This window comes from Eriocheir sinensis, chromosome 22 (genome assembly GCF_024679095.1).
Source record: "Eriocheir sinensis breed Jianghai 21 chromosome 22, ASM2467909v1, whole genome shotgun sequence".
Taxonomy (NCBI): Eukaryota; Metazoa; Arthropoda; class Malacostraca; order Decapoda; family Varunidae; genus Eriocheir; species Eriocheir sinensis.
In genome coordinates this window covers 15,286,310-15,312,458 of record NC_066530.1, presented here as the reverse complement: position 1 = coordinate 15,312,458, position 26,149 = coordinate 15,286,310, and the positions used below count along the sequence as shown (strand labels likewise).

Below are 26,149 nucleotides of genomic sequence, written 5' to 3'. Positions count from 1 at the left end.
TAACAGTTCCGTATTAGAAAAAAAACAAGGAAAAAAACAACTTACCAAGGTTTCGAGAAGAGGAAGAGGAGGAAGAAGAGGAGATGAAAGCGACAAAAGAATGAAGGGAGAAGGAAGAAGAGGAGGAGGAAGTAGAGAAAGGAGAATGGGAAATGGAGGAAAATAAAGAGGGAAAGAGAAGGGATGGAAAGGGAGGGAAAAGTGGGAAGGGATAAAGAGTATGAAGAAAGGTGAGAAGAAAGAAGAGTAAAAGAAGAGGAGGAATAAGGAGAGGAAGAGGGAGAAGAGGAATGAAGAAAAGAAGAGGAAGAAAGGAGAGAAAAGGAAGGAAGTAGGTAAAGGAAGTAGAAGAATAAGCAGATAAAGAAGAAGAAAGAATGAAAGAAAGGGAAAGAATTAACAGATCAGGAATGGGCAAAAGAGGAAAGAAGAAAAAAGGAAGAAATTATAGAAAAGAGGAAGAAATAAGAAGGAAAAAGAATAGGGAGTAATGAGTAGGCCAAGGAGGAGGAGGAGGAGGAAGACGAGAGAAAACAAATATCAGACAAGGAAACATTACAGAACAAACACTTAATATAGTTTCCCAAGAACACGTGAAACTTTTTAGGCCAAGCAAGAAATGAATCATGTTTAAAGGGAGGGAGAAGGAAGGAAGTAAAGGGGGAAGGGAAGGAGAGAGAAGAGGAAGAGGAAGAGAAGGGGGTCAGAGGAGGAGAGGGAAGGAGGAAGATGGAAAGGGGAAAGGAGAAGAGGGGAGGGAAGGGAAGGAGAGGGAAGGGAAGGGAAGGGAAGGGAAGGAGAGGGAAGGGAAGGAGAGGGGAGGGAAGGGAAGGAGAGGGAAGGGAAGGAGAGGGAAGGGAAGGAGAGGGAAGGGAAGGGAAGGAGAGGGAAGAGGAAAGGAAGGGAAGGGAAAGAAGGGAGGAGATAGGCGTGGTGTTCAATTAAATGAGGTTAGTTTAATGGGGCCACTGATTAGGTCATTTAAATACGGCCCATTAAACACACACACACACACACACACACACGAGCGACCCACACCCACACATCCATGACACACTTACTGGCAGGAGTTATGAGTGCGGTGTGTGTGTGTGTGTGTGTGTGTGTGTGTGTGTGTGTGTGTGTGTGTGTGTGTGTGTGTGTGTGTTAAGAACTATTGTTATTATCTATGAAGCAAAATTATCCTCTTAACTTTTTCCCTGTACAGCAACAACAACAATAATAATAATAAAAATAATAATAAATAGTAATAATAATAATTCAATGTGTAAATACTATAAATCAACTCACAATAGAATAAATAGACGAAGCGTGTTGATTTATGTGACATCATATTATTATTATTATTATTATTATTATGTTTTTGCTTCTTATAACCATCATCATCACCACCATTTTCTCTCTCTCCTCTTCCTCCTTTCCCCCTCCTTTATTTTGTTTTCTCTTCCTCCTTCTGCTCCTCCTCCTCTTCTTCGTCTTCCTCCTTCTCATCTACCTTTTCCTCTCTTTTTTCCTCCTCCTCTTCCTCTTCGTTGTCTTCCTCCTTCCCATCTACCTTTTCCTCTCTTTTTTCCTCCTCCTCTTCCTCTTCGTTGTCTTTCTCCTTCCCATCTACTGTTTCCTATTCTCTTTTCCTCCTCCTTTCCTTCCTCTCCTTCGCTGTCTCCCCCATTCGCATCTACCTATCTACCTTTTCCCTTTTCCTCCTCCTCCTCCTTTCCTTCCTCTCCTTCGCTGTCTCCCCCATTCGCATCTACCTATCTACCTTTTCCCTTTTCCTCCTCCTCCTCTTCCTCTCCGTCGTTGTCTTCCTCCTTCCCATCTACTGTTTCCTATTCTCTTTTCCTCCTCCTTCTCTTCCTCTTCTTCGTTGTCTTCTCCCTTCCAATTAACCTTTTCCTTTTCCCTTTTCCTCCTCCTGCTCTTCCTCTCCTTCGCTGTCTTTCCCCTTCCAATCTACCTTTTCCTTTTTTCCTCCTCCTCCTCTTCCTCTCCTTCGTTGTCCTCCCCCTCCCCATCTACCTTTTTTCTTCTGCCTCCTTCCTCCTTCCTCCTCCTCCTCAAACACTCCCCTTCCATCAATGCCACAAACACTTGACATTTTCTTCCTTAATGTTCTTGAGGAGATAAGAAAAAAAAAAGATACCTTGCCTTACCTATTCAATCAGCTTTCGGGACAAAAAAAATAGAGAAAAAATAAAGACAATGCGAGGACACACACACACACACACACACACACACACACACACACACACACACACACACACACACACACACACACACACACACACACGCATGAGCAGGCTAACCCCATTTTTTTTCTCCTCCTTCCGTTTACTCTCCTTTCTTCTTCCTCCTATTTTCTTTTCCTTGTCTTCCTTTCTTTCTTCCTCTTCTTTGTTTTATTTAGTGAGGTGATAAAACACCGTCTATCACTAATTTTTTGCTTCTCTTCTTATATTTATTATTTTATTATCTCATTTCTTTATTTATCTAACTTCATTTTTCTTCTCTTAAACACGTTTGCTTCTCTACTCATTTTTATTTATTTATTTTCTATTTATTCCTTTATTTATCCAACTCTCCATTTTCCTTCCCTTCGTCACCTAATCAACACCTGTACTGACTAATACCTGCCTAACCCATTACCTATCCATATCCAATCAACTCCACAGGTAATTCAAGAACCATCTAATTAACCTGAATATTGTTTTATCTCCTTTATTTATCCAACCCTTCATTTTCCTTCCTTTCGTCACCTAATTAACACCTTTACTGAGACTGATTACCTGTCTAACCCATTACCTATCCAATCAACTCCACAGGTAACTCATAAAGCATCTAATTAACCTGTATCTCCTTTATTTATCCAACCCTTCATTTTCCTTCCTTTCGTCACCTAATTAACACCTGTACTGAAACTAATTACCTGTCTAACCCATTACCTATCCAATCAACTCCACAGGTAACTCATGAAGCATCTAATTAACCTGTATATTCCATTACCTATCCAATCAACTCCACAGGTAACTCATGAAGCATCTAATTAACCTGAATATTGTTTTATCTCCACAGGTGTTGTACGGGCATCGCATACATCCAGCAAAACGATCAACTTCTCGACCATCACCAGTAGTAGTAGTAGTAGTAGTAGTAGAAGTACTATAGGGGGCGTGGAGGTCCTAAGAGTAGTGGTTCCTGGTATGAACATCTTCGTGATCGGACGTAGTGTGGTTGGGGGTAGTAGTAGTAGTAGTGGTAGTGGAGTGGTAGGAGGCAGTAGTAGTGGTAGGATAGTGGTGCCTCCAGCTATAGGGAGTAGTGTAATGGTTGGCAGTAGTAGTAGTAGTAGTAGTAGTAGTGGTGATGCTGCTACCACTACAACCACTACAACACCTCCCACTACCACCACTACCAGTACAGAGCCCCCTACCACCACCACCACAACCACCACTACTACAACAACTACTACACCACCACCACCTCTCACAGACCCTACTACCACAGCCAACCCTACAAACTCAACCACAAGAACAAGGGGCCCAAACAAACGCATCCTAGCCAGACTTATGAAGGAGCAATTTAACCAGTTCAAGGATAGTTTGGGAGCTACCGAGGCCCCAGAACCACCCCAGGAAACCACGAAGAAGGGAGGGGTGGCTAACTCCCCTGGCAAGGAATCCGGCAGGGGGAGAAGCCTGCGTGTTGGGGAGGAAGGGAGCAAGGCGGAGAGGAGAGCAGGGGAGGATCCAAGTGGGGTGCATTCCGGAGTGCTGAAAATCGACGCTCATCCGATACCAGTCACCTTTACCTCCCTGCCTGGCTTCCCTATCCGCCAATCTGTGCTATCCTCACGACCCCCACCTCGAACCCCCTCCATCACCCCATCCACACGCCCTCCAACCCCAGAAACCCGCGGAGAGGCGCCTTTAACGGTGGAGAGAAGGTTCAACGTGCAAGCTAGACCGGGAATCAGACCAGCAAGACCCGAGACGAGGCCTACTCCAGGACGAGGGGCGCCTTCCAAAGGGTCGCAAGTGGGTGATCTAATGAGGCTTCTCGAGTCTAGGCTCATTGGGGGTCTAAGGGCCAGCATGCCAGGGGTCAGAGCTCCCCCCGGTCAGACCACACCCCAGTACTTCGACCCGTCCATCGTGGTGAACTTCCTGACCCTCGTGGCGCTCTCCCAGCAAAGGTAAGTGCGTGACCTTTCTCGGGTAGGTCCTCTAAGTGGTTCTCTTTACGATCTTATACTCAAGTTCACTATGTTGCTTTTCTTGCCGTCTTGTCGTTCTCATGCAACTTGCTCTTCGGAACTCGTCTGCTGCATGCCTCTCTCCACCCTTTCTTACTGCTCAAGATTATCCCTATGCTGTCCCGGTTCCCACTGCAAGAGTTAATCTGGGTACTTATTCTTTCATCCCTTTCTCTGGTAAACTCTGAAATCTGCTCTCCCCTCACACTCGCTTTGCTGCACGTAACTTTCCACTGCATAAGTTTATCCCTATGCTGTCCCGCTTCCTAATGCAAGAGTCAACCTGTGTCTTAATTCTTTGCTTATCCCTATGCTGTCCCGCTCCCTAATGCAAGAGTCAACCTGTGTCTTAATTCTTTCATCCCTCAACTGTTTATCCCTTTTTCCTTTGTCAGTTAGAATGAAAATGATTAAACGTAATGAGTATGAAGCTTTTGATGACATAACTTTCTACAGCATAAGCTTATCCCTATGCTGTCCCGCTTCCTAATGCAAGAGTTAACCTGTGCCTTAATTCTTTCATCCCTCAACTGTTTATCCCTTTTTCCTTTACCAGTAAGAATGAAAATGATTAAACGTAATGAGTATGAAGCTTTTGATGACGCTAACCACGACGATGACGAAGATGATGATGATAATAAGGATGACAAACTGTTTATACATTTTTCCTTTGCCAATTAGAATGAAAATGATACAACGTAATAAATATGAGGTTTCTGAGGACACTAACCACGATGATGATGATACTGATGATGATGGTAATGCTAATGCTGATGACGATTACAGGGGCAGCGGCTTCAGGTCATCGGTACAGAGAGACGCATCCCCTGCCACGATCACCCTCCCTACCAACCCTGGCGGAGGAGGATTCACCACAGGAGGAGGAGGAGGAATATCACTACGAGCTGGAGGAGGAGGAGGAATATCACTACGAGCTGGAGGAGGAGGAGGAGGAGGAGTAGAAGGAATATCACTACGAGCAGGAGGAGGAGGAGGAGGAGGAGCAGAAGGAGGGGAAGGAGGAGGAGAATTTGGTCCGTTTAGTACAGGCAATGACCCGTGAGTACTGTTTGTTTGTTTGTTTGTTTGTTAGTGTGTTTGTTTATATAAATGTCATAACCTTACACATAAGCATTCCCTTTCTCCCTTTCATCATCCTATCTGATCGTCGTTGTCAAATTCATCTAGATACTTATTCGATACTTATATACTTTGATACTTATTACACTTACATAAATTCCCTTTCTTTCTCCCTTTTATCACCCTATCTGATCGCCGTTATCAAATTCATCTAGATACTTATTCGTGTTTATGATTCTTTTTCTTACACTTCTTAATCACTTTCTACTTCAAACGACTAAATATAATCTGTTCATATCTTTTAAACTTACAAAACCAATCAACCAGTAAATGAATCACGAATCAAAACTGAAACTGAGAAAATGCAAAATAAAGATAAAAACAAGGACAAAATCATAAGAATCACGGAAATGAAAATAAATGACAAAGTAAAATAGAGAAAACGTAGAAAAAAAAGAAAAAAAAAAAGAAATCAACTTCCTATCAACGACGTCACTTTATCTATATCCTTTAAAAACCCAAAATTAATCGGTCACTAACCAAAAACTTCAAACAAACCAACTAAACGCAAAAGAGAAATAAAAACAAGTAGGCAAAAAACGTAGACAAAAGGCCACATCAACTTTCTAAATCGCCCTTATCTAAATCTGTAACACTCCAGAATCAATCAATAAATCAATTACTAAACAAAAACTCCAAACAAACCAACAACACGCAAAAAGAAATAAAAACAAGTAGACAAAAAAACGTAGAAAAAAAGCCACGAATCAACTTTCTACGCACGAAGTCACCCACCAGCACCTCCACCACCTTACAAGAACTAACCCATCCATCTCTTTACCAGGTCAGCGGGCGTGGACCCTTCGACCATAGTGCTGCCCCCAATGCTTCGCCAGTCCCTCTACTCCTACCTCCTCCCGCGACTCGCCTCCCTCAGCGCCCTGGTGGAAACTGTCCCCGGCGTTCCTGGGCTCGACTACCCTATCATATCCGTTGTCCCTTACACCAACTTCTACTGCTCCGAGATGCCCTGGCCCGGCTTCTACGCGGATACGGAGGCGAGGTGTCAGGTGAGAGGGTGCTAGGGGTGTGTGTGTGGGTCTCTTTCTTCTGTTATGTTATCTAGAAACAAAGATTCGCGATATTACGTTTGTTACACCAAGTTATTCCACGTTCTGAGATGTCCTTGGACCGGTTTCTATGGTGACACGGAGGCGAGGTGGCAGGTGAGAGGGTGCTGGGGTTGTGTGTGTGTGTTTGTCTTAGTATTGTTATCTAGAGCTAAGGGATTACGGTAGCACTATGTTTTTGTATGTTCTGAGTTGCCTTGGCCTCGTTTCTACGCTGATACGGAGGCCAGGTGTCAGTCAGGTGAGAGGATGCTATAGGGTTGTGTGTGTGAGAGATTGTCGTGTTATGTAAGATTAATGAGACACGGTAATATGCAGCTGTCCTTTTTGCTATATTTCCCGCTATGTTCTGAGATGCCTTGGCCCGGTTGCTATGCTAATGTGGAAGATGGTGTTAGGGTCTGGGTGAGAGATTGTCGTGTTATGTAAAACTAAGGAAACACGGTATTATGTCAGTTGTCCTTTTTACTATCTTTCCTGCTGTGTTCTGAGATGCCTTGGCCTCGTTTCTATTCTAATGTGGAGGTTACAGGTGTCAGTCAGGTGAGAGGGTGCGAGGATTGTGTGTGTGTGTGATTGTCGTGTGTTATGAAGATTAAGGAAACACGGTATGATGTCAGTTGTCATTTTTACTATCTTTCCTGCTATAAGAGTAAAGTGCAGAAGATTTTGAGATGAAGCAGCGACCCCAATGCTCTCATCCTAAAACCTAAAGCTCCTTGTCCCCCTAATATCGCTGTCCATGAATTTATCTTTTCTATTTTTTGAATGCTGACAATTGTCATGGCTGACTACCTAAGCCACTCACCCATCATCACCCTATTACTGCGTATAATTTTTTTGCCTATGTCCCTATTCTGAATCTGAATTTTTTTTTTTAAACCGGGTATGTTTATTTCAGTACCCTACCGTTCTCACCTAACTATATGATATCTCATATTAAAATATTAATTATATTTTATTATAAACCTCGATCATGTTCGTACCACCCTTTCCTGCAAGTGTAAATTGCCTTTCTTTCTTGTTATGAGTTTAACTATTTTCCTTGACCCCTCTTCATCTTGATCATCACTCCTCCTCTACGATTTCCTCTCTAACGTTATAGACATTTTGATATCCATTGATAGTAGGGGTGACCAGAACTGAAAGATGAGTCTAGATTAGTCTAAATATAGTAGAAAATATAGTCTTGCTTCTGGCTTGTACACTCATGAAATAAATCCCAGTACCACCTATTAATATCTAGCTTGGCTTCTGCGTGACTATGGTGACCGAGACTCAGAATAAGACTAAATCCCCTAAATAAGACTACTTTCCCTGATGTCATTTAAAAGAGAGTGTTATGTGAGCAATAGTTGTGGTTATGTTCTCTATAATACTGACTTCTACATTGAACTCCATCTGCATCTGCCATGACATCCGTCTTATAATTAAGTTCACAGCGGAGAATTGGAGAATACTAGCGTCACAGTCCGAACTCGTACTCTACTCATCTAAGTATCATCTATTACCACTACTGTCACTACAATACTAGTCTCTGTGTCTAAGTCATTGATATAATAAACAAAATAAATACCTAATAACGAACAACGGGACCCATCCCAGTCACATAGATACCTACGATCTTTTGCATTCTTTCTTGCTTATTCTGCCTAAGCGCGCCTTGACCCAGTTCAAAACTTTACCCTCTACTCCGTGAGCCTGTAATTTAAGCAACAGTCGTTGGTGAGGAACTTTGTCAAACGCTATGCTATGTTCTGAGTTGCCTTGGCCTCGTTTCTACGTTAATGTGGAGGCTACAGGTGTCAGGTGAGAGGGTGCAAGGGTTGTGTGGGTGGGTGTTTGTTGAGTGTTAGGTTATATAGGATTAATGGCTCACGTTAATATGTTAGTTTCCCTTTACACCTAACTTTACTGCTCTGAAATGCATTGTACGAGAGAAGCCGATACGGAGGTTGAAAGGCTGGAAAGTGTCCCTTGTAAAGACGTAAGATGACGTTTTCTCTGATGCACTGCCATTTTAGGGGTAACTGCGATATTTGGGATACCTTACTTGTTGAATGATAGCCGTGTGTGCCTCTTGGAGAAGGAAGATTAGAGAAAAACAGCCTTCACGCGGAGGAGGCAAAGCATAAGGGATAAAAAAGGACGCTGAAATGACCGTGTCCAACCAGCGATTACTCCGTGAAACTGAATCAAGGCCGGTTACCACCAGCTTAGTCCGTGAACGCCAACTCCGGCTATATAGACACGTGGCGCGCCTCCCGAACGTCCATAGTTGTTTTGGACGAGACAACCTTGAGTGGAGGAGGCCATGGGGACGCTCGTAACTCATGGGTAGGGCAAGTCGACCGATCCTGCCGGGAAGGACTTGGGATGGATCGGGCAGCTGCGTGGAAAGACAGCTAGTTGGGAGTAGAGGCGGCGAGTGGGTGAAGCGACGCACCTCCGGCCTTCCCATTAGTTAGAATGACTAAATAAATTCTTCTCACAAGGCACAGACCTCGTTCCTGTCCCAACGCCACTACCAAAGGACACAAATTCTTCTCATACGATTTCTAACATAGTGCAAATGGAGACGAAATGCAACTGACCCCACTTCACTCTTTCAGGCATGGCATTACTGCGATCTGGACGTGACAAAGACCTCGTTCCTGTCCAAAAGGCACCACGAAATGACGCTAAATCAATTCTTGCGGCGCGAACGAGAACCAAATACTTAATGAATGCAAATGACCCCCACTTCACTCTTTCAGGCATGGCATTACTGCGATCTGGACGGGCGACAGGCATCGTTCCTCTGTCCCAACGGCACCATGTTCAACCAGGCGTTCTTCGTGTGTGACTGGTGGTACAACGTGGACTGCCAGTCGGCCCCGTACCTCTACTCCCTCAACGAGCGCGTCTTCGCCCTGCCCGAGGTGGACGAGACGGCCCCCCATCGCATCCTCACCGCGGAGATACTCGATACGATATTCCTGTGATGAGGGTGTTTGCTGGAGTTACCGTTGAAATGTTGCTGTTGCTGCCTCGTTTTCTGTTTTAATAGGTAAGTTACTTCTCTTTTTTTATTTCTCTCTCTCTCTCTCTTTTTCCAGCATCACCTTTTATCTCCTCTCCCTTCTTCCCATTGTTATTTCTTCTCTCCTTCCCTTCAACATTTCCTCTCTTTCTCTTCTCTCCCTTGATGTGCTCTCCTTCTTACCTCCAGCATCCCTTCTCTCCCTTCTCCTTTTTCCTCTCTCTCTCTCTCTCTCTCTCTCTCTCTCTCTCTCTCTCTCTCTCTCTCTCTCTCTCTCTCTCTCTCTCTCTCTCTCTCTCTCTCTCTCTCTCTCTCTCTCTCTCTCTCTCTCTCTCTCTCTCTCTCTCTCTCTCTCTCCAGTATTCCCTTTCCTCTTCCTTCTCTTCCCTCTTTTCTCTCCTCTCATCTTCATCATTATTCTTCTCTCTCCTTTCCTTTCGCTAAATGTCCCTTCTCTCTTCTCTCTCTCTCTTACTTTACCTCTCCTCTCCCTTCTCTCCTCATCATTATTCTTCTCTCTTCTTTCCTTTCGCTAAATATGCCTTTTTTTTTTCTCTATGCTTCATCTCTCCTTTCCGTTCCCTTTTTCCCTCCCCTTCTAGCTATTTTGTATCATTCTTTTCTGACCTCATCAAATTAATCCTCTGTTTCTTTATCTTTGTCTTGTTAACTTCATACCAAACACTATATTCTATTTCATCTGTATTTCTCTGTATTTGTTTCTTTAGTTAATTTTCTTTATATTTCTTTACTAAGCTCACACCAAACGCCCACATCTCTATTTCTTCATCTTCCTGTACGTGTTACATTATAGATATTTTTTATACTCTCTCTCTCTCTCTCTCTCTCTCTCTCTCTCTCTCTCTCTCTCTCTCTCAGGAAGTAGACTGTGGTTGACACGACACCGTTTCGGCAACCAATTTCCCTCCTCCTCCTCCTTCAGAGCGTGAAGTATTGCCTCAGAATCTTCCCTTTTCGTGTGATGACCAAAGAAGGAGGAGGAGGAGGAGGAGGAGGCAGTGATGTATGTGGATGGAATGCTGAGATGAGAGCAAATATGTAGTGTGGAAAGGAGGAGGAGGGGGAGGAGGAGGAGGAGGAGGAAAGAGATAGATGGAAGGAGTTACGAGCAGCGTGACAGGAGGGAGAGAGAGAGAGGAGGGAGAGAGGAGGAGGGAGAGAAATATAGACTTGGTAGGTAGGTCAGTCTCTCTCTCTCTCTCTCTCTCTCTCTCTCTCTCTCTCTCTCTCTCTCTCTCTCTTATCGACACCATCTGAAACACTGACCGCAAAAGAAAAATCGGAGGAGCAATGTAACAGAGATAAGACATAATGGAAAGCTCATTATTATTATTACTATTATTATTATTATTATTATTATTATTATTATTATTATTATTATCTTTTTTTCTGCTTTATGGGAACTATTTCTTTTATTGATGATGGATAGTGTTTTTGTATCTATTATTTTCTCTATCTTATGATCATTATTATCTATTACAACTGTGTGATTTTCGTACCTTTAGTGGTGGTTAATTTCTCATGTTATTTTCTTTATCTTAACCTTACTTTATAATTTCTTACAGGTGAAAATCATTACCACTTCTCTCTCTCCCTCTTTCTTATATGCATTTTTTTTTTATCTTCCTTCCTTTATGATGACTATTCAATTAAGGAGTAAATTAGAACGTGATTATATTCTCTTTGCTTCTTTTTTGTACTGTATTTTCCTAACTCTGTGGTGATATGTCTTGAGAGAGAGAGAGAGAGAGAGAGAGAGAGAGAGAGAGAGAGAGAGTAGGGGTGTATAGGGGATGGGGAGGGGGTCTGATGCAGTGTCCAGCTTTACGTTGCGACACAAGGTTAAGGCAATTGATGTGGAGTGATAGGGCGAGAAATTTCCAAGACTGAGAAAGAGAACACCCAAAGATTTCCCAGACGACGCATTGCAACAGGTGAGAGAGAGAGAGAGAGAGAGAGAGAGAGAGAGAGAGAGAGAGAGAGAGAGAGAGAGAGAGAGAGAGAGAGAGATTGTATTTAATTGCAATTTGTAAGATGGAGAAATAAATAGAAAAAAAAGGAGAGAGAGAGAGAGAGAGAGAGAGAGAGAGAGAGAGAGAGAGAGAGAGAGAGAGAGAGAGAGAGAGAGAGAGAGAGAAATGATTTGCAATTTCGTAGGCCTAGAAAAGGAAGAAAACAACTATGAAAAGGGTAGTGTTATCATCGCTATCATCATCATTTGACAAGTATCATCAATTCATATCATAATTACACCATCAGATTTCTTTACCTAATCATCACCATCATTATCAAAAGTATAAACGATTTCATAACTATCACTAATTGCTATGCTTTCCACAGGTACTCAAGATACTCGTAACGTCAAACGAAGATTATTCTTTCACCCTGACAATGGAAGACACAAGAAAAAGAGGAAAGAAAAGAAAAGAAAGATTATATTATACACGATCTTAACCATCACCACCACCACCGTCACCGCCACCAAAACCTCTTCCACCAGCGAGCTATTGCATCATCCATCAGCAAGGTTTCCCGGTTACCTGCTACGTGCTTCCGATGACGAGACAGGTGTACAATCAGAGTATATTATCAGCCCCAACATACGCTTCAGAAACTTGACGACACACTAAAATAATATCGAGAGAAAAAAGCTAAGAAGTGCAGAGAGGAATGGAGAGAATTATTGCGAAAAGACTAAGAAGAACAGAAAGAGAGAAGGAGAAATATGTTACAATGTGGAGGGGTAGCAAGTCATCATCATCTAGAGGTTGGAAATACTCTAAAGACTATTGAGAATCTGGAGTGGACTTGAGCAGATCATATGTGTAGAAAAAGACACCAGATGGACGACCAAAGTAACCGCAACAGCCCAGAAGTTGTACAAGTCTGGGGAAACAGAAGATCAGGTGGAGATGAATTGAAAACCTTTACTGGAATACGATAGAGTGCAGTAACACCAAAAGGAGACATCAGATGGAGTGAATTGAAAACTTATGCTGGAGCAGGATGGAGAAATGAATTGAGAACCTTTGCTAGAGCAGGATGGAGAACACTAGCATCAGACAGAGAACCAAGTGGAGAGATGGAATTAGAATCATTACCTGAGCAGGATGGAGTACACTAATATTAGAGAACCAGGTGGAGAGACGGAATCAGAACCTTTGCCGGAGCAGGATTGAGTCCCGTAACATCAGACAGAACCAGGTGGAGAGATGAGATTAGAACCTTTGCCGGAGCAGGATGGAGAACACTAGGATCAGAAAGAGAACCAGTTGGAGAGATGAAATTAGAACCATTACCGGAGCAGGATTGAGTGAGTCCCGTAACATCAGACAGAACCAGGTGGAGAGATGAGATTAGAACCTTTACCGGAGCAGGATGGAGTACAATAACATCAGACAGCAAATCAGGTGGAGAGATGAGATTAAAACCTTTACCGGAGCAAGATGGAGTCCCCTAACATCAGATGGAGAACCAGGAGAGATGAAATTAGAACCTTTGCCGGAGCAGGATGAAGTACACTAACACCAGAGGGAGCCCCAGGTGGAGAGATGAAATTAGAACCTTTACCGGAGCAAGATGAAGTTCCCTAACATCAGATGGAGAACCAGGAGAAATGAAATTAGAACCTTTACCGGACCAAGATGGAGAACCAGGAGAGATGAGATTAGAACCTTTCCCGGAGTAGGCCAACCAAGTGGAGACGAAATTAGAACCTTTACCGGAGAACGATGAAGTGCACTAACATCAGACAGAGAACCGGAGAACATTAGGAAAGGCCTTTATCCAACAGTGAACTAATACTGGTTTATAATGATGATGATGATGACGATGATGATGATGATTAAGAGCGTCGCCAAGGTTCCACTCGAGATGGTTACATAAATGGGTTAACTCGGACACGTCTCACCAGGTAATGGCCTAGTCAGTCATCATCATCATCATCATCATCATTTTCTGTCGCATTCCCCACTTTAAGTTTGCCCCGAGGCAGGTGTGTGGCCTTGGAGACGGGGAGGGGGGGAGGGGGGGGGAAGAAAGAGAGAGAGAGAGAGAGAGAGAGAGAGAGAGAGAGATGCAGAAAGGGAGAAAGAATGTATTGCTTCCTTTTCTCCTCCTCCTCCTCCTCCTCGACATAAAAGATAAGAACGACAACAATGCAAGAAGAGAGAAGGGAGAAGAGAAGATTCCTCCTCCTCCTCTTCTTCTTCCTCTTTATCCTTCTCCTCCTCTCCATAAGGGAAGGAAAACACAAGGCAGACAGTAATATGGAAACGAAAAAGAACGCGAGGAGAGAAAAGAAGAAGAGAGAAGACTTGCTACTATTACGAACTCCTCTTCTCCTCCTCCTCCTCCTCCTCTTCTTCATAAAGGAAAGAAAGAACAAGGAAGACAGTAATATGGAAACGAGAAAGAACGCACAAAAAAAAAAAAAAAAAAAAAAAAAAGACGCTATTACCAACTCCTCCTCCACCTCTTCCTCCTCCTCCTCACACGCCATCTGGACGCATCCCAGGTGTAGTTTCCCCGCTCTCAGCCAGGTAAAAACAGCACAGAGGCGTGACAGTGACCACCCCGCAGACACCCGCCGCTCACGACTTCGACCACACCTCAGCACTTGGGTTCCTCCTCTCCGCTACGTCGACGCAGGTTACTGTTACTCTCATTCTCTCCTCTGCTCTTCTTTTTTTTTCTCTTATTTTATTTTCTACCTTCTAATCTTCCTCTTTTTTCATCTTTGATCTGTGCCAAATTACAACAGGTTACTAGTACTCCTCTTCTCTCCTCTTCTTTTCTCTTTCTTTGTAACATTTCAACAGGTTACTACTACTACTACTACTATTACTACTGCTACTACTACTTATATCTTCTCTACGTTTGCCAGATTACAAGTTACTTCATTTTTTTTCATTATTTTCATCTAAACTATTCTTCGCCTTTTTTCTCTTCTCCTTTTGCCAGATTCGTAATTAATTTTCTTGCGTCACTTCTCTTTGGTATATCTAGTTATTTTTCTTTATTCCTCTTTTCTATGTTATGAGTTACTTCTTCCTCTGTTGTTTCTTTCTTTTTCTCTTTGATAAATCTCTAATCTATTCTTCTTTCTTCTTCTCTTCTCTACCTTTGCAATATCATCAGAATTTACCTCTAATTCTTCCTTCCTTCCTTCTCTTTGATAAATCTCTAAACTATTCTTCTCCCTCCTCTTCTCTACCTTTTCAATATCACTACGTTACTCTTTTTTTATTCTTTCGTCCTTTCTTCTCTTCTTCTATGCATCTACACTATTCTCCTCTTTTTCCCTTTACTATATATTAATCAAGTTCGTCATTCTTTTCTCCCTTCGTTCTTTCTCCACCTCCTCTTCGCTACATCTAAACAAGTTGCTCCTCTCTCGATCTATTCCTTCCCCGCCCTCTTCAATAGTTTTTACTCGTCTTTTTTTCTCTGCAATATTCATTCTAAAGGAAAGTGAAGTGATTTGACTGTCTGGCTGGCTCTCTCGCTACCTGTTCTCCGTGTACACAGGTAACCATCATCTGCTCACCTGTCTACAAGTGTCTACTCAGGCGAGATCGTACCTGAGATGAAAAGGAAAGGACTGACTCACTGGCTGAATGGCTGGGTCGCTACCTGTTCAATTAACCAACAGATACACCTCTCCTATACACCTGTAGCGGATGTGTTTGTGCCTACCTGGTCAACCCTTCAAGATACTACGAATCTTCACACCTAGATTGACTGATTGGTTACTTGCTCCATCCCTCCTCGACGTTACGCCAAAGGAAAACCTGTTATATGTTACTTTCAATGTCTCGCTCGCATACTATCATTACTCCACTAAAGGGAAAGTGAAGTGGCTAGCTGGGTGTGTGTCTGACTGGCTGGCTGGGTGACCGGGTGCTAGCTAAGAAAAACTTGCCGTGCTGAGGTCCGCGCATGATAAGAAAAACTGCTAAAGAACGACCGGAAAATAAACGACTGGATTTGATTGCGGTGATGTAATGCGCGTTTTTTCTGTTTCGAAAGTGAGATAAAAAAGCTAAGTAGACCAAGAAATGATGATGGACTGAGAAACGAAGAAATGGGGTCCGCCCGTGATAAGAAAAACTGCTAAAGAACGACCGGGAAATAAACGATTGGATTTGATTGATGTCATGTAATGCGCGTTTTTTTTTTTTGTTTGAAAAGTGAGATAAAAGAGCTAAGTAGACCAAGGGATGACGAGAGGCTGAAAAAACTTGTCGAATTGAGGTACACACGTGATAAGAAAAACTGATGAAGAACCGACGGAAAATAAAAGACTGGATTTAATTAAGATGTGATGTGTCTTTGTTTGAAAATAAATAGAAAAAAAGCATGGAGATTAAGCAATGGTTGACTGAAAAAAATTAGTGAACCTGATGTATATGAAAAATGACGTGATAAGAGAACTGTGGAATAGAAGACTGAATTAAATTGGGGTGATACGATGCGTTTGTGTTTGAAATAAAGTGAGATAAAAACTAAGAGGTAAAGAAGTGAAGATGGCCTTGGAATGAGATGAAAACTGATTACAAGGATGTGAGCCTTATAAAAAAATGATGCAGCTTTACTGAAAAAGATAAAAGAATACATGTAGAAATATATTGAAAAGAAGATGGAAAAAAAATTACGACCACGAGGAGATTACGAAAGAGTCAAGATGTTTTTAGATATTATGAAAACTGAGTGAGTACAGGACTTTACACGTTATTAAGATGCTGAACATGTAGATAGAAAAAAAATGAGGAGCAAGAAAATGGAAGAAATTACAAAACGATAAAGAAGACGCATGCTATAAAAAGAAATAAAAAACTGAAAGAACAAATGAAGGTTTCGCTGAATGTTACGCAGTATGAAAAAGACATGCGTAAAGTTATTAATAAAGACAATATAGACAAAAATAAATGCTTCGTGTGACGCGAGTTCGATATTTTGAGGTGTACTAATTAATACATACACGATAACTTTACCTGCCGAAGTGTTAATTAGCGAAGAAAAGGTGAATGGAAACAAATGAAGGTGTAAAATGACAGTTATCAAAGAAAGAAAAAAAGGTAATAACAGATACATATTGTCGAGAGTGATATAGATAATTAGATGAACTGAGGCGACATCCATTAGTCTTCCAAGGTTGAGGTTACTTCTATATATAAACTCACAGGTGTAAATAGTGTTAAAATAAGTGCATAGAGGAAACAAAGGGAAAGGAAAACAGAACGTAATGAAATGTTAATGTGCCAAAGCTTAAATAGTAAAACAATAGACGAAAATAATAACAAGAAGTGTGAAAGAAAGCAATTGAAAGTAAGGATGTAGAAAATTATCAGTAGGGGAAATTTTGAAATATAAAAAAATAATAATAAATAAATAATAAATAATAATCACAAAGACGAAAATAATAACAAGAATGAGAAGTGTGAAAGAAAGTAACTGAAAGGAAAAAAAGTATGGATGTGGAAAATTGTTAGTAGGGCAAATTTTGAAATATAAAAAAAAAAAAAAAAAAAAAATCAGAGACGGATATATATAAACCAACTGCTGTGTCTGTGTGTGTGTAGGAATGCTCGAGATAAATGGTTAACTGAAGAAGAACGAAGATTAGAGGAGAGAAGAGAAAGGGAGAGAGAAGGAAACATGGACGAGGAGGAGAGAAAACGTAAGCAAAACATGGAGAGACGGAGGAAAGTCATATCTCCGCCACTTGATTCCTTACCCTCCACCTCCACCACCACCACCACCAGCTGTAATCACAACCACCACCACCACCGCCGCCGCTGTCCCCCTCAACCACCACCACCATCACTACTAAGAAAGGCATCCACATTTAACTTTATGCTATGTAAGTTGCTATTAATGTCTTTCTTTTTTTAATTCACGTTGGAAGACTAAAGAAAATTATGGACTATTAGATTTGGTTAATATTTTTTCAGAACTTTTTTTAACGTGAATATCTCTTTTTCTTTTTTTAGTATTATATCTAAAGAGAAGTGAAGTAATGTTTTCTTGTCTATAGTAATGTCAACAACTCTTTAAACTTTACCTTCAATGTCGAAATTTGTTACTATGGTGTGTGTCATTATTGTTATTATTATTATTATTTTTATTATTATTTTACTTTCCCTTTAAATGCGTCCTCTTTATCCTCCTCCCTCCTTCGCATCAATCTTCCCTCTCTCTCCTTCTCCCATTCTTCCCTTCCCTCCTACTCTTCCTCCTTCGTGTCAAACTCCCTTCCCCTTTTTCCACCCTTTCCTCCTCCTCTTCCTCCTTCACGTCTATCTCCCCTCCTCTCTTTCCTCCCTCGTTCGTGTTACTCCCCCTCTCCTTTTCTTCCCTCCACTGACCCTGCACGCATCTTCTTTCCTCCCTTTCTCCTCTTTCCTCCCACGAGTATGCATTCCTCTCCCATCTACATCATCGTCTGTTTTTGCTTCTCACTCCTCTTCTCTCCATCTTCGTTCTCTCTTTCTCTCTCCCTTACTCCTTTGCTTCTCTTCTTATACTCTACTTTATTTTCCTTCTTCCTTACTTCATCTCAATTTTCCTCATCCATTCTTTTATATTGTCTCTAATCTTCACCTCTTCTTCTTCCTTCTCTTCTTTTCCTTTACTTTCCCTTCATTCATATTAAATCACTTTGCCTCTTTTTCCCCTCCTTTCCTCCTCTTCCTCCTTTCCACATTGTCTCTCATCTCCTCTCCCCTTTTTCCTCCTCTTCCTCCTTTCCACTTTGTCTTTCATCTCCTCTCCCTTTTTCCTCCTCTTCCTACTTTCCACATTGTCTCTCTCCTCTCCTCCCCTATTTCCTTCTCTTTTCTTCCTTTACTTTCCCTCCATTTATATCAATCAATTTCCCTCTCTTACCCCTCCTTTCCTCCTCTTCCTCCTGTCCACATTGTCTCTCTCTTCCCCTCTCCTCCCCTTTTCCTTCCTTGTCTTCCTCTACTTTTCCTCTTCATTCATTATTCATCACTTTCCCTCTTTTTCCTACACCTTTCTTCCTCCTCCTCACACCTTTGCGACACAGGTGGTGATGCTTAATTATCTTCACGTCGTGGGAGTGTTACGTTAATTAGTTAAGGCAGCAGGTAACATGCAATAATGTTACACCTTGATATTCTCTCTCTCTCTCTCTCTCTCTCTCTCTCTCTCTCTCTCTCTCTCTCTCTCTCTCTCTCTCTCTCTCTCTCATTATCCCTCTCCTTTTTTCTTCACTATTTTTTTCTTCCTCCTTCAACTTTTTCCAGCGTAATTTCCTACTTCTTTAGCTCCTCCTCCTCCTCCTCCTCCTCCCTCTCCTCCTCTTCCTGACACTTTCCCTCGTCACACCTGGCAAGCGTAACGAGTTGGCGGTCACCTGTGGTTAGGGGAGGGAAAGGAAAGAGGAGAGGGAAGAAGGAGGAAGAGGAGGGAAAGGAGGGAGGAGGAGGAGGAGGAGGGAGGAGGAAGGAGGAGGGAAAGAAGGAGGAGGGAGGAAAGAGAGGAGGAGGGAGAGGGAGGAAGGGAGAGAGGGAAAGTGAGAGGGAATAAGGGAGGGAAGTGCAGTATGATGACAAGGGAGAGTGAAAGGGTGCAAGGGTGATATAGTATGAAGGGAGAATAGGATAAGACGTAAATTAAGGGCGCTTGAAGAATAGGGAGAATATAATAGGGTAAGGTAGAGGAAGAAGGGTAAAGGGAGGGTGACTTATTTAGCGTGAAGGGAGAATTGGGGAAAAGGGAGATTAAGGGTGATGAAAGAATAGGATGCAAGGAAGGGAGAATATTATAACAGATTAGGTAGAGGGAGAAGGGTGAAGGGGAGGGCGATGTATAACGCGAAGGGAGACTGAAAACTTCACCACCAACACCACTAACCGATGATGATGATGATTGTGAAATGTGTGTGTGTGTGTGTGTGTGTGTGTGTGTGTTTGTGTGTGTGTGTGTGTGTGTGTGTGTGTGTTTGTGTGTGTGTGTGTGTGTGTGTGTGTGTCATCCTCACCGTAACCACCTGTTGGCCCCCGTGGCTGAATTGCATAACTTTCCAGGTGGGTGACAATTCAGGTGAGGTTAGTTACATCACCTGGCACACACACACACACACACACATTCCTCCTTCAAACAACATCTTCCCTCAGTTTCTCTATCCCACGTTCTTCTCCTTTCCCTTTTCATTTCTATCAGGTCATTTTATTTTCTTCTTTTCCTTTTATATATTTGTCTTTTTTCTTTTAATTTTCCATCTTTCTTCCTTCTTATATCGCAAAATTCCCTCCTTCCCTTTTTTTTTGTAATTTTTTTCCTCCCTTTTCTTCCTTTCCAAATTTTCCACCTTTCCTCCTTCTATATTCCCCAAAATTCCCTCTTTCCCCTTTTTCTTTTGTTATTTTTTCCTCCCTTTTCTTTCTTTCATAATTTTCCACCTTTCTTCCTTCAATATCCCAAAATTTCCTTCTTCCCTTTTCACCATTTTTCTTCCTTTTCCTTCATTTCCGTGTCTTTCTTTCCCTAACTTTCCATCTAACTTCCTTTACACTGCTAGGTCTTATCCATCCTCTTCTATTTCCCTCGTTAACACAACCCACTGCACTCCTTCAGTCCCCTCTTCTTCATAAATACTCGCAATAGACTCAAGAACCAATGTGACGGAGATGAGCATAAAGACCACGCGCATCTTTAACATACCTTCAAAAACAACCAACTATGCTTTAATTTCCCCTTTCAACAACGACGTACTTTCCTTACTCCTTGCCCAATGCATTCTCGTCTTTCACTCCATCTCATTCTACTTTCTGTTTTCCTTCTATCATCTCGCATCTATAGAGGTTTGGGGTTCTAATCCTCTACGTCGGTGTTTGATGCAGCAGGTGAAAGGTGGGTTACAAGGGAGAACTGGTGCGAGGGAGTATAGGGAAAGGGAAGGGGGGGAACGGAGCGGTACTGATTCACTTCTTTTGGGATGTGCCGGTGGGTGTAGGAAGCATGGAGGTAGAGGAAGGGAACGTTGGGGTCGCGGTGACAGGCTCAGAGCGAACTTGAAGTGAAAGGCTAAGGACATGGAAATCTGCCTCCTGCTCAGTATAAAAGTGTAAGACCGACAACGACCCCGACTGTACAGATTCACAAGTGGCTCGTTTTTGCCCCCTTCTTTAACTGTGTGAGGGAGTGAAGGGGAGGAAAGTGAAGGGGAAGAATGGAAGGGTACTGATTCACAACTTCTGAGTGTGAGGGAGTGTAGGAGAGAAAAGGGAAGGGGTTTAAGGGTGGGTACAGAATCACAAGTTGCTCGTTTTTGCCCCCTTCTTTAACTGAGTGTGAGGGCGTGTCGGGAGAGAAAAGGCAAGGGGGAGAAAGGAGAGTACAGAATCACAACTTGCTCTTTTTGTCCCCTGCCTTTCTTGGGTGTGCGGGAGTGTAGGGGAGGAAAGGGAAGGGGAAGAATGGAAGGGTACTGATTCACAACTTCTTTTGTGTGTGAGGGCGTGTAGGGAGATGAAAGGCAAGGGGGAGAAAGGAGAGTACAGATTCACAACTTGCTCTTTTTGTCCCCTGCCTTTCTTGGGTGTGAGGGAGTGTAGGGGAGGAAAGGGAGAGAGGGGAGAAAAAAGAGAGGGGTCCTGATTCACCACCTGGTCTTATTGTCTCTTTTCCTCCTCCCCCTCCTCCTCCTCCTCCTAATTCATCCCCTTCTATTTCCCTCCAGCCATGTCCACTTCTCTTTCTTTAATATATTTTCCCATTCTCTTCATTCTATCCCTTCCTTTTCATCCCTTGATTAAACTTTCTTCCCTCTCTTTTCATCTTCGACCTCGACCTTTACCTCCCCGTCTCCCCTTTTCCCATTTTCTCCCAACACCTTTCACTTTTTCTCCCTTTTCTTTTCATCTCCACCCGTATCTTTCATTCCCATTCATATCTACTCTTTTTTGTTCCTTTTATACCCATCTAAATTTTTTATCACCCTTTTTTATCTATCCGCGCCCTCTACCCTTCACTTTCTATCTGTCTCCCCCTTTATACCTTCCCCATTCTCTTTATCCCCCTTCTCTACTTTCTTTTTTATCGTTTCCATTCATCTCCACTCTCATATCACCTTTTTTTCTATCTATCCACGCCCTCTTCTCTTTCTTCTCCCTCCATCCTCACTTTCTCACATTCCCATCCATCTCCACTTTCTATTCTATCGTTTTCACTCATCTCCACTCTTATCACCTTTATTCCATCTGTCCACGCCTTCTTCTCTATCCTTTCTATCCATTCCCGCTACACACTCTCCATTTCTCGCCGCTGCCCTTCACTTTGGGTCAGTCAGTGTGCCCGAAACTCCGCGCTATGTGTAAGCGTGGACCGGTGCTGTGTGTGACCGTGGTGTGTGTTGCAGGTGTCGTCGTGGTGTGTCTGAGTGGAGGAGCATCAGGCCAGCACCTCAGCAGAGTACCCCCGGCCCTGATCACTCTTACCAACCCGGGGGAGAGAGGTCTCATCCCAGCGCAACCCTTCTGGCCACCCTCAACCGCAGCCTCGACGGTCAGTTTATCCAGTGCGGCAAGGAGCTTCCCCGCCTCAGTACCCGTATCGGAACATGAGGCGGCGCATCTCAACACAGTGATCTCCGGAGGGGTGACTATCCAGGACCATGGGTACCGTAAGGCGCCCCCAGGTACAAGCCGACCCCTGCCAAGTGTTGTGTTAGCTGCTCTTATGCATTTAGATGACCCAAGGCTCGTGCATGAGGACCTGACGATTGATGATAACGATGATGACTTCCTATCGATTCCGGCACCAGGTGTAGCCCAGGTGTTCTCGACTCCGACACCAGATGTAACCACGGTGTTCCCCAAGGGCATAAAGGCACCGTTCCTCATCCCAGTCCCACAAGATCCACTCCCAGGGCCTCTTCCACCTCCCTCACCACTACCCCCACCACCTTCACGACCACTGCCGCATCCAAGCACCCTAAGCGAACCTGACCTTCAGCCTCCTCTACAAACACCGCGGAAGAAGCTCCATCACCCAGAGGAGGCAGATACCACCCCAGCCTCAATCACAAGGGCACAGTTGATCCGCCTTCGTCAGCGTACCCGTCAGAGACCTCCTGTGGCACCCCCTATTGAGGATGCCACTGAAGACCACCATGATACCCCCCTAGAGGACACACTACCCCCTGCTGCCCGGTTCCCGTCAATACCCCAACGTCAGCGTACCCGTCAGAGACCTCCTGTGGCACCCCCTATTGAGGATGCCACTGAGGACCACCGTGATACCCTCCTGGAGGACACACTACCCCCTGCTGCCCAGTTCCCGTCAATACCCCAACGCCGTAAGCCTGTTCCTGCCCCCGTACAGCGACCTACACCCCCCGACCTCCCTTCAACATCACCTACCCATGAGTCTGATGAGGACGACTACTATTACTACTACAGTGATGAAGACTACTACTACTACGACGATTATGAGGATGGGGGTAAGGTGAGGGAACGACCCAAACACCCAGTGGAGACGACCTCAGCGAAACCTACTCCCCCCACGACTAAAACTACGACCCCCTCCCCTGTCATACGACCCAAGAATAAGGAACCCGTCACACTCCCTCCTTCCTTCTTCGAGTTATCACCTACCCCCAAACGGAGAAGACCTTCCACTAAGAACCCTCCAGTCTTACAAATTCTCACTCCTCCTTCCCAAGAGTCTGACGCCTCCACCACCCAGCACTCCACCTCCATCCCCCCCAACCACCATGATCTAATCCCCAAAGTCCTCGCCACTCCAATCTCCCCGACAATCACCCCAAAGATATCCTCCTCCCCAGCACACATCCCTGAACCCTCCCCAGACTTAGCCCCAAGTCCTAGCCCACGTCCTCATCCTGCCCCAGTACATTACCAGCCCCCGGGTATCGAACTGGGGACTTTTATTGGTGATGGACGTTATCTGACCTTACGAGCACCCCCGGAGACCATTCGAAACCACCCTGAGGTCCTCTTCGCCCTTTCTGGAAGCCCGAGTGGGAGAAAGGGAGGACCTGTTTACTTCCCTACTGCACTTGCGGGAATTCAACTCAAAGAGGAAGAAGAGGGAGAGGAGGATGAGGTGGGGGAGGATTCAGTATTTCGAGGGGTACGAACAGTGGAAGATGTGGATGAGGAGGATATGAAAGAGGAGGAGGATCACTCATTAATTCAGGAGGTAATTGAAGATGTGGATGAGGAGGATATGGAAGAGGAGGAAGACTACTCATTACTTCGAGAGATAAGAGGAGTGGGAGTGGAAGAAGAGGAGGAAGGCTATTCACTCTTCCACAAGATAAGAAGAGTGGACATGGGTGAAGAAGAGGAAGAGGAGCAGGAGGAGGAGAGGGAAAAACATGACAAAACCAAAGCCGAAGAAGTGGACAAACAAAGAAGAAAACATGGAGAAATTAGACATGAGGTGGAAGAGGAGAGACGGAGAGGACGGAAGCATGGAGGAAAGGAGGTAGAGGGAGAGAAGAAAGAAAGGAGGGATGAGACAGACAACACAGAGGAGGAGGAAAAGGAAGAACAGTGGATGATCCTTGATGATAACACATATGAAGCAACCGAAGGAAGAGAGGAAGCATTATTTTTGGCTTCCGTGGTAAAGAACGAAGAGGGGAACCAGGGTGCGGTTCAAAAGGATACAGAAAAGAGACCCTTGTTCTTCTCTCGTCTGCCACTCGTTGGGTTAACAGGACACAAGGCACTTAGAAGATCGAGTGATTCGCCGTAACGCTCACCACCACGAGGACCTAGAATGGCTCTTAATGCTGTCCTCGGTAGACACGCTTTTTTAAGATTCCGGTTAAGTCTGCAATCATACACTCCTACACACAAGACCTGAACTCTGACCACTGTTCGCCCACCCAAAACTCGTGAATAAGATCATGGAAGTGAGTTTGAGTTGTGACGATGGTAGAAAGGAAGAGAGCTGCTGGTTAGAGGTAGAGTCTTGTGTTTATACCGAGAAACTGTCGATGCAAAGAGCAACCACCACGACCATGTCCTTGTTACCACTATACGCCTGACTTTCAAATATCAAGAAATGGGGATAATAAATAAAGGGAAGAAACTGTAATAGTCAGGCCAGAGGAAACAAAACACAAGCGTTCTTCCTTAAATGTGTAACAGATAGAAAATGGGAAGTTGATTCCTTATACAAGAGAAAACATTTTAGAATAAACTGAACAATTTGCTTGAAAAGACTGAAAAATATTAGTGAATCAATGGGGTTGCAGAGTAATGGTTGTGTTACCGCTGAAATGTAAACTCAGTAACTAATAGAAAATGGCATGTTAACCCCTACCATAGAAAACGTTAAAGCGTAAACTGAGAAATTGCTTAAGCTTACGGAACATCAAGTGAATTTATGGTGTTGCAAAATAATAGTTGTTTTGGTGGTGAATTATTATATAAACTATGCAACGAAAAGAATACGGCATACGATGAATCCTTGACAGAAAACTTTAAAGGGTAAACTGGACTATACATAGGCGAAATACCAGTGAAATTGTGTTGTAGGTATATTGAGTTGCTAATGTAATGTCTAATGTCTTACTACATGAGGTTATTCCATCGTTGGTGATCAGTGTTCATGAAAATATTGTTTCTGAAGAGGTTACAAATAATACTTGTCTTCACATATATCCTTTCGTGCGTTATCCTCGGTGAATTGTAAATAGATGTTAACCTTACCAAATAAACACGTCGGGCAATCAACCCATGAAACTTTTGTTGGTGAACTGACTGAGCTTTGTGAAACTTAGTGGAGGCTAAGTGACAAGCGCATAAGTGACTTACAGATAATCGTGTTGCCTTTTTCCATGCGAGGAGAAAATAAATAATGGGAAAGAAGTGAAAGGCTATACTTGGTTTAGAGACAGTGAGTGATATGAAAAAAAAAATACTGCTGATTCTTTCTACTCGAGCAACTAAAATCAACAGTGAATCATGTGACATAAAAATAACGAATTCTTTTCAGTCGTGTACGTAAATAATAACGAGTGAAAGCTAGCTGATTAGTAAAAAAAAAGGTGATCCTAAAATACAACAAAACTGTGATCAGTATTTCGTTGGAACATGAAAGATAAAAAAAATCGCCCGCCCGCTAACAGTGATCGAGTGTCCACAAACCTACTGGAATAAAGAAAAAACAGCAACAGCACCATTATAATCCGCAGCAACAGTATAAAACAGTAGTTATAGTGCACCGTCCGCTAGGCGTGTGTGAAACAAATTATAATCAGTATTGTAAGGTGTGTCTGTGTGTGTGTGTGTTTGTGTAATATACATATATATATATATATATATATATATATATATATATATATATATATATATATATATATATATCGCACATATCTGTACTTATGTAAACCTTAATCAGTTTCCAATACACATATTGTATATTCTAATAAAAAATATATATATACTTGCCCTCTTTATCTTTCCCCCTTTTCTTTGCGTATGAGAATATAATATAATGCTATCACCACCACCACCAAAACAGCAAAAGTAGTAGTAGTAGTAGTACGTAGTAGAAGTAGTAGCAATAGCAGTGGTAGTAATAGTAAGAAATAGTAAAAGCTATAACAATACCAACAATGAATACAATAATTTA

The 26,149-nt window shown here is 43.1% G+C and overlaps 2 protein-coding genes and 1 long non-coding RNA gene across 4 annotated transcripts in view; all 3 read left to right on the top strand.

Moving 5' to 3' along the window:
- LOC127002126 (mucin-19-like) overlaps positions 1–12,878 on the top strand; it is a 29,366-nt gene extending 16,488 nt beyond the window's left edge. For both annotated transcript variants that reach the window (XM_050867712.1, XM_050867711.1), the window contains exons 3-7: positions 3,076–4,195; positions 5,042–5,314; positions 6,180–6,405; positions 9,222–9,514; positions 11,849–12,878. In XM_050867712.1, coding sequence (XP_050723669.1) covers positions 3,076–4,195; positions 5,042–5,314; positions 6,180–6,405; positions 9,222–9,449 — 1,847 coding nt within the window. In that variant the 3' untranslated portion in view covers positions 9,450–9,514; positions 11,849–12,878. The remainder of the gene's footprint in view (positions 1–3,075; positions 4,196–5,041; positions 5,315–6,179; positions 6,406–9,221; positions 9,515–11,848) is intronic.
- Positions 12,879–13,549: 671 nt separating this feature from the next.
- On the top strand, positions 13,550–16,841 carry LOC127002127 (uncharacterized). Its single transcript, XR_007755759.1, has 2 exons — positions 13,550–14,158; positions 15,038–16,841. It is a non-coding gene; the product is annotated as an uncharacterized LOC127002127 (long non-coding RNA).
- A 237-nt stretch (positions 16,842–17,078) lies between these two features.
- On the top strand, positions 17,079–25,833 carry LOC127002125 (bromodomain-containing protein 4-like). The gene is made up of 2 exons (XM_050867710.1): positions 17,079–17,372; positions 21,897–25,833. Exons 1-2 carry the CDS (start codon positions 17,168–17,170, stop codon positions 24,260–24,262), a joined length of 2,571 nt encoding a protein of 856 aa, XP_050723667.1. The 5' UTR covers positions 17,079–17,167; the 3' UTR covers positions 24,263–25,833.
- Positions 25,834–26,149: the final 316 nt, after the last annotated feature.

What these genes read in the sequence shown, in the direction of transcription:
- LOC127002125 (XM_050867710.1), top strand. Translation starts at nt 17,168, where the DNA reads ATGGACGAGGAGGAGAGAAAACGTAAGCAAAACATGGAGAGACGGAGG. An exon ending in CACATTTAACTTTATGCTAT is followed by an intron (nt 17,373 to 21,896) that starts GTAAGTTGCTAT and finishes TGTGTGTTGCAG; the next exon opens with GTGTCGTCGTGGTGTGTCTG.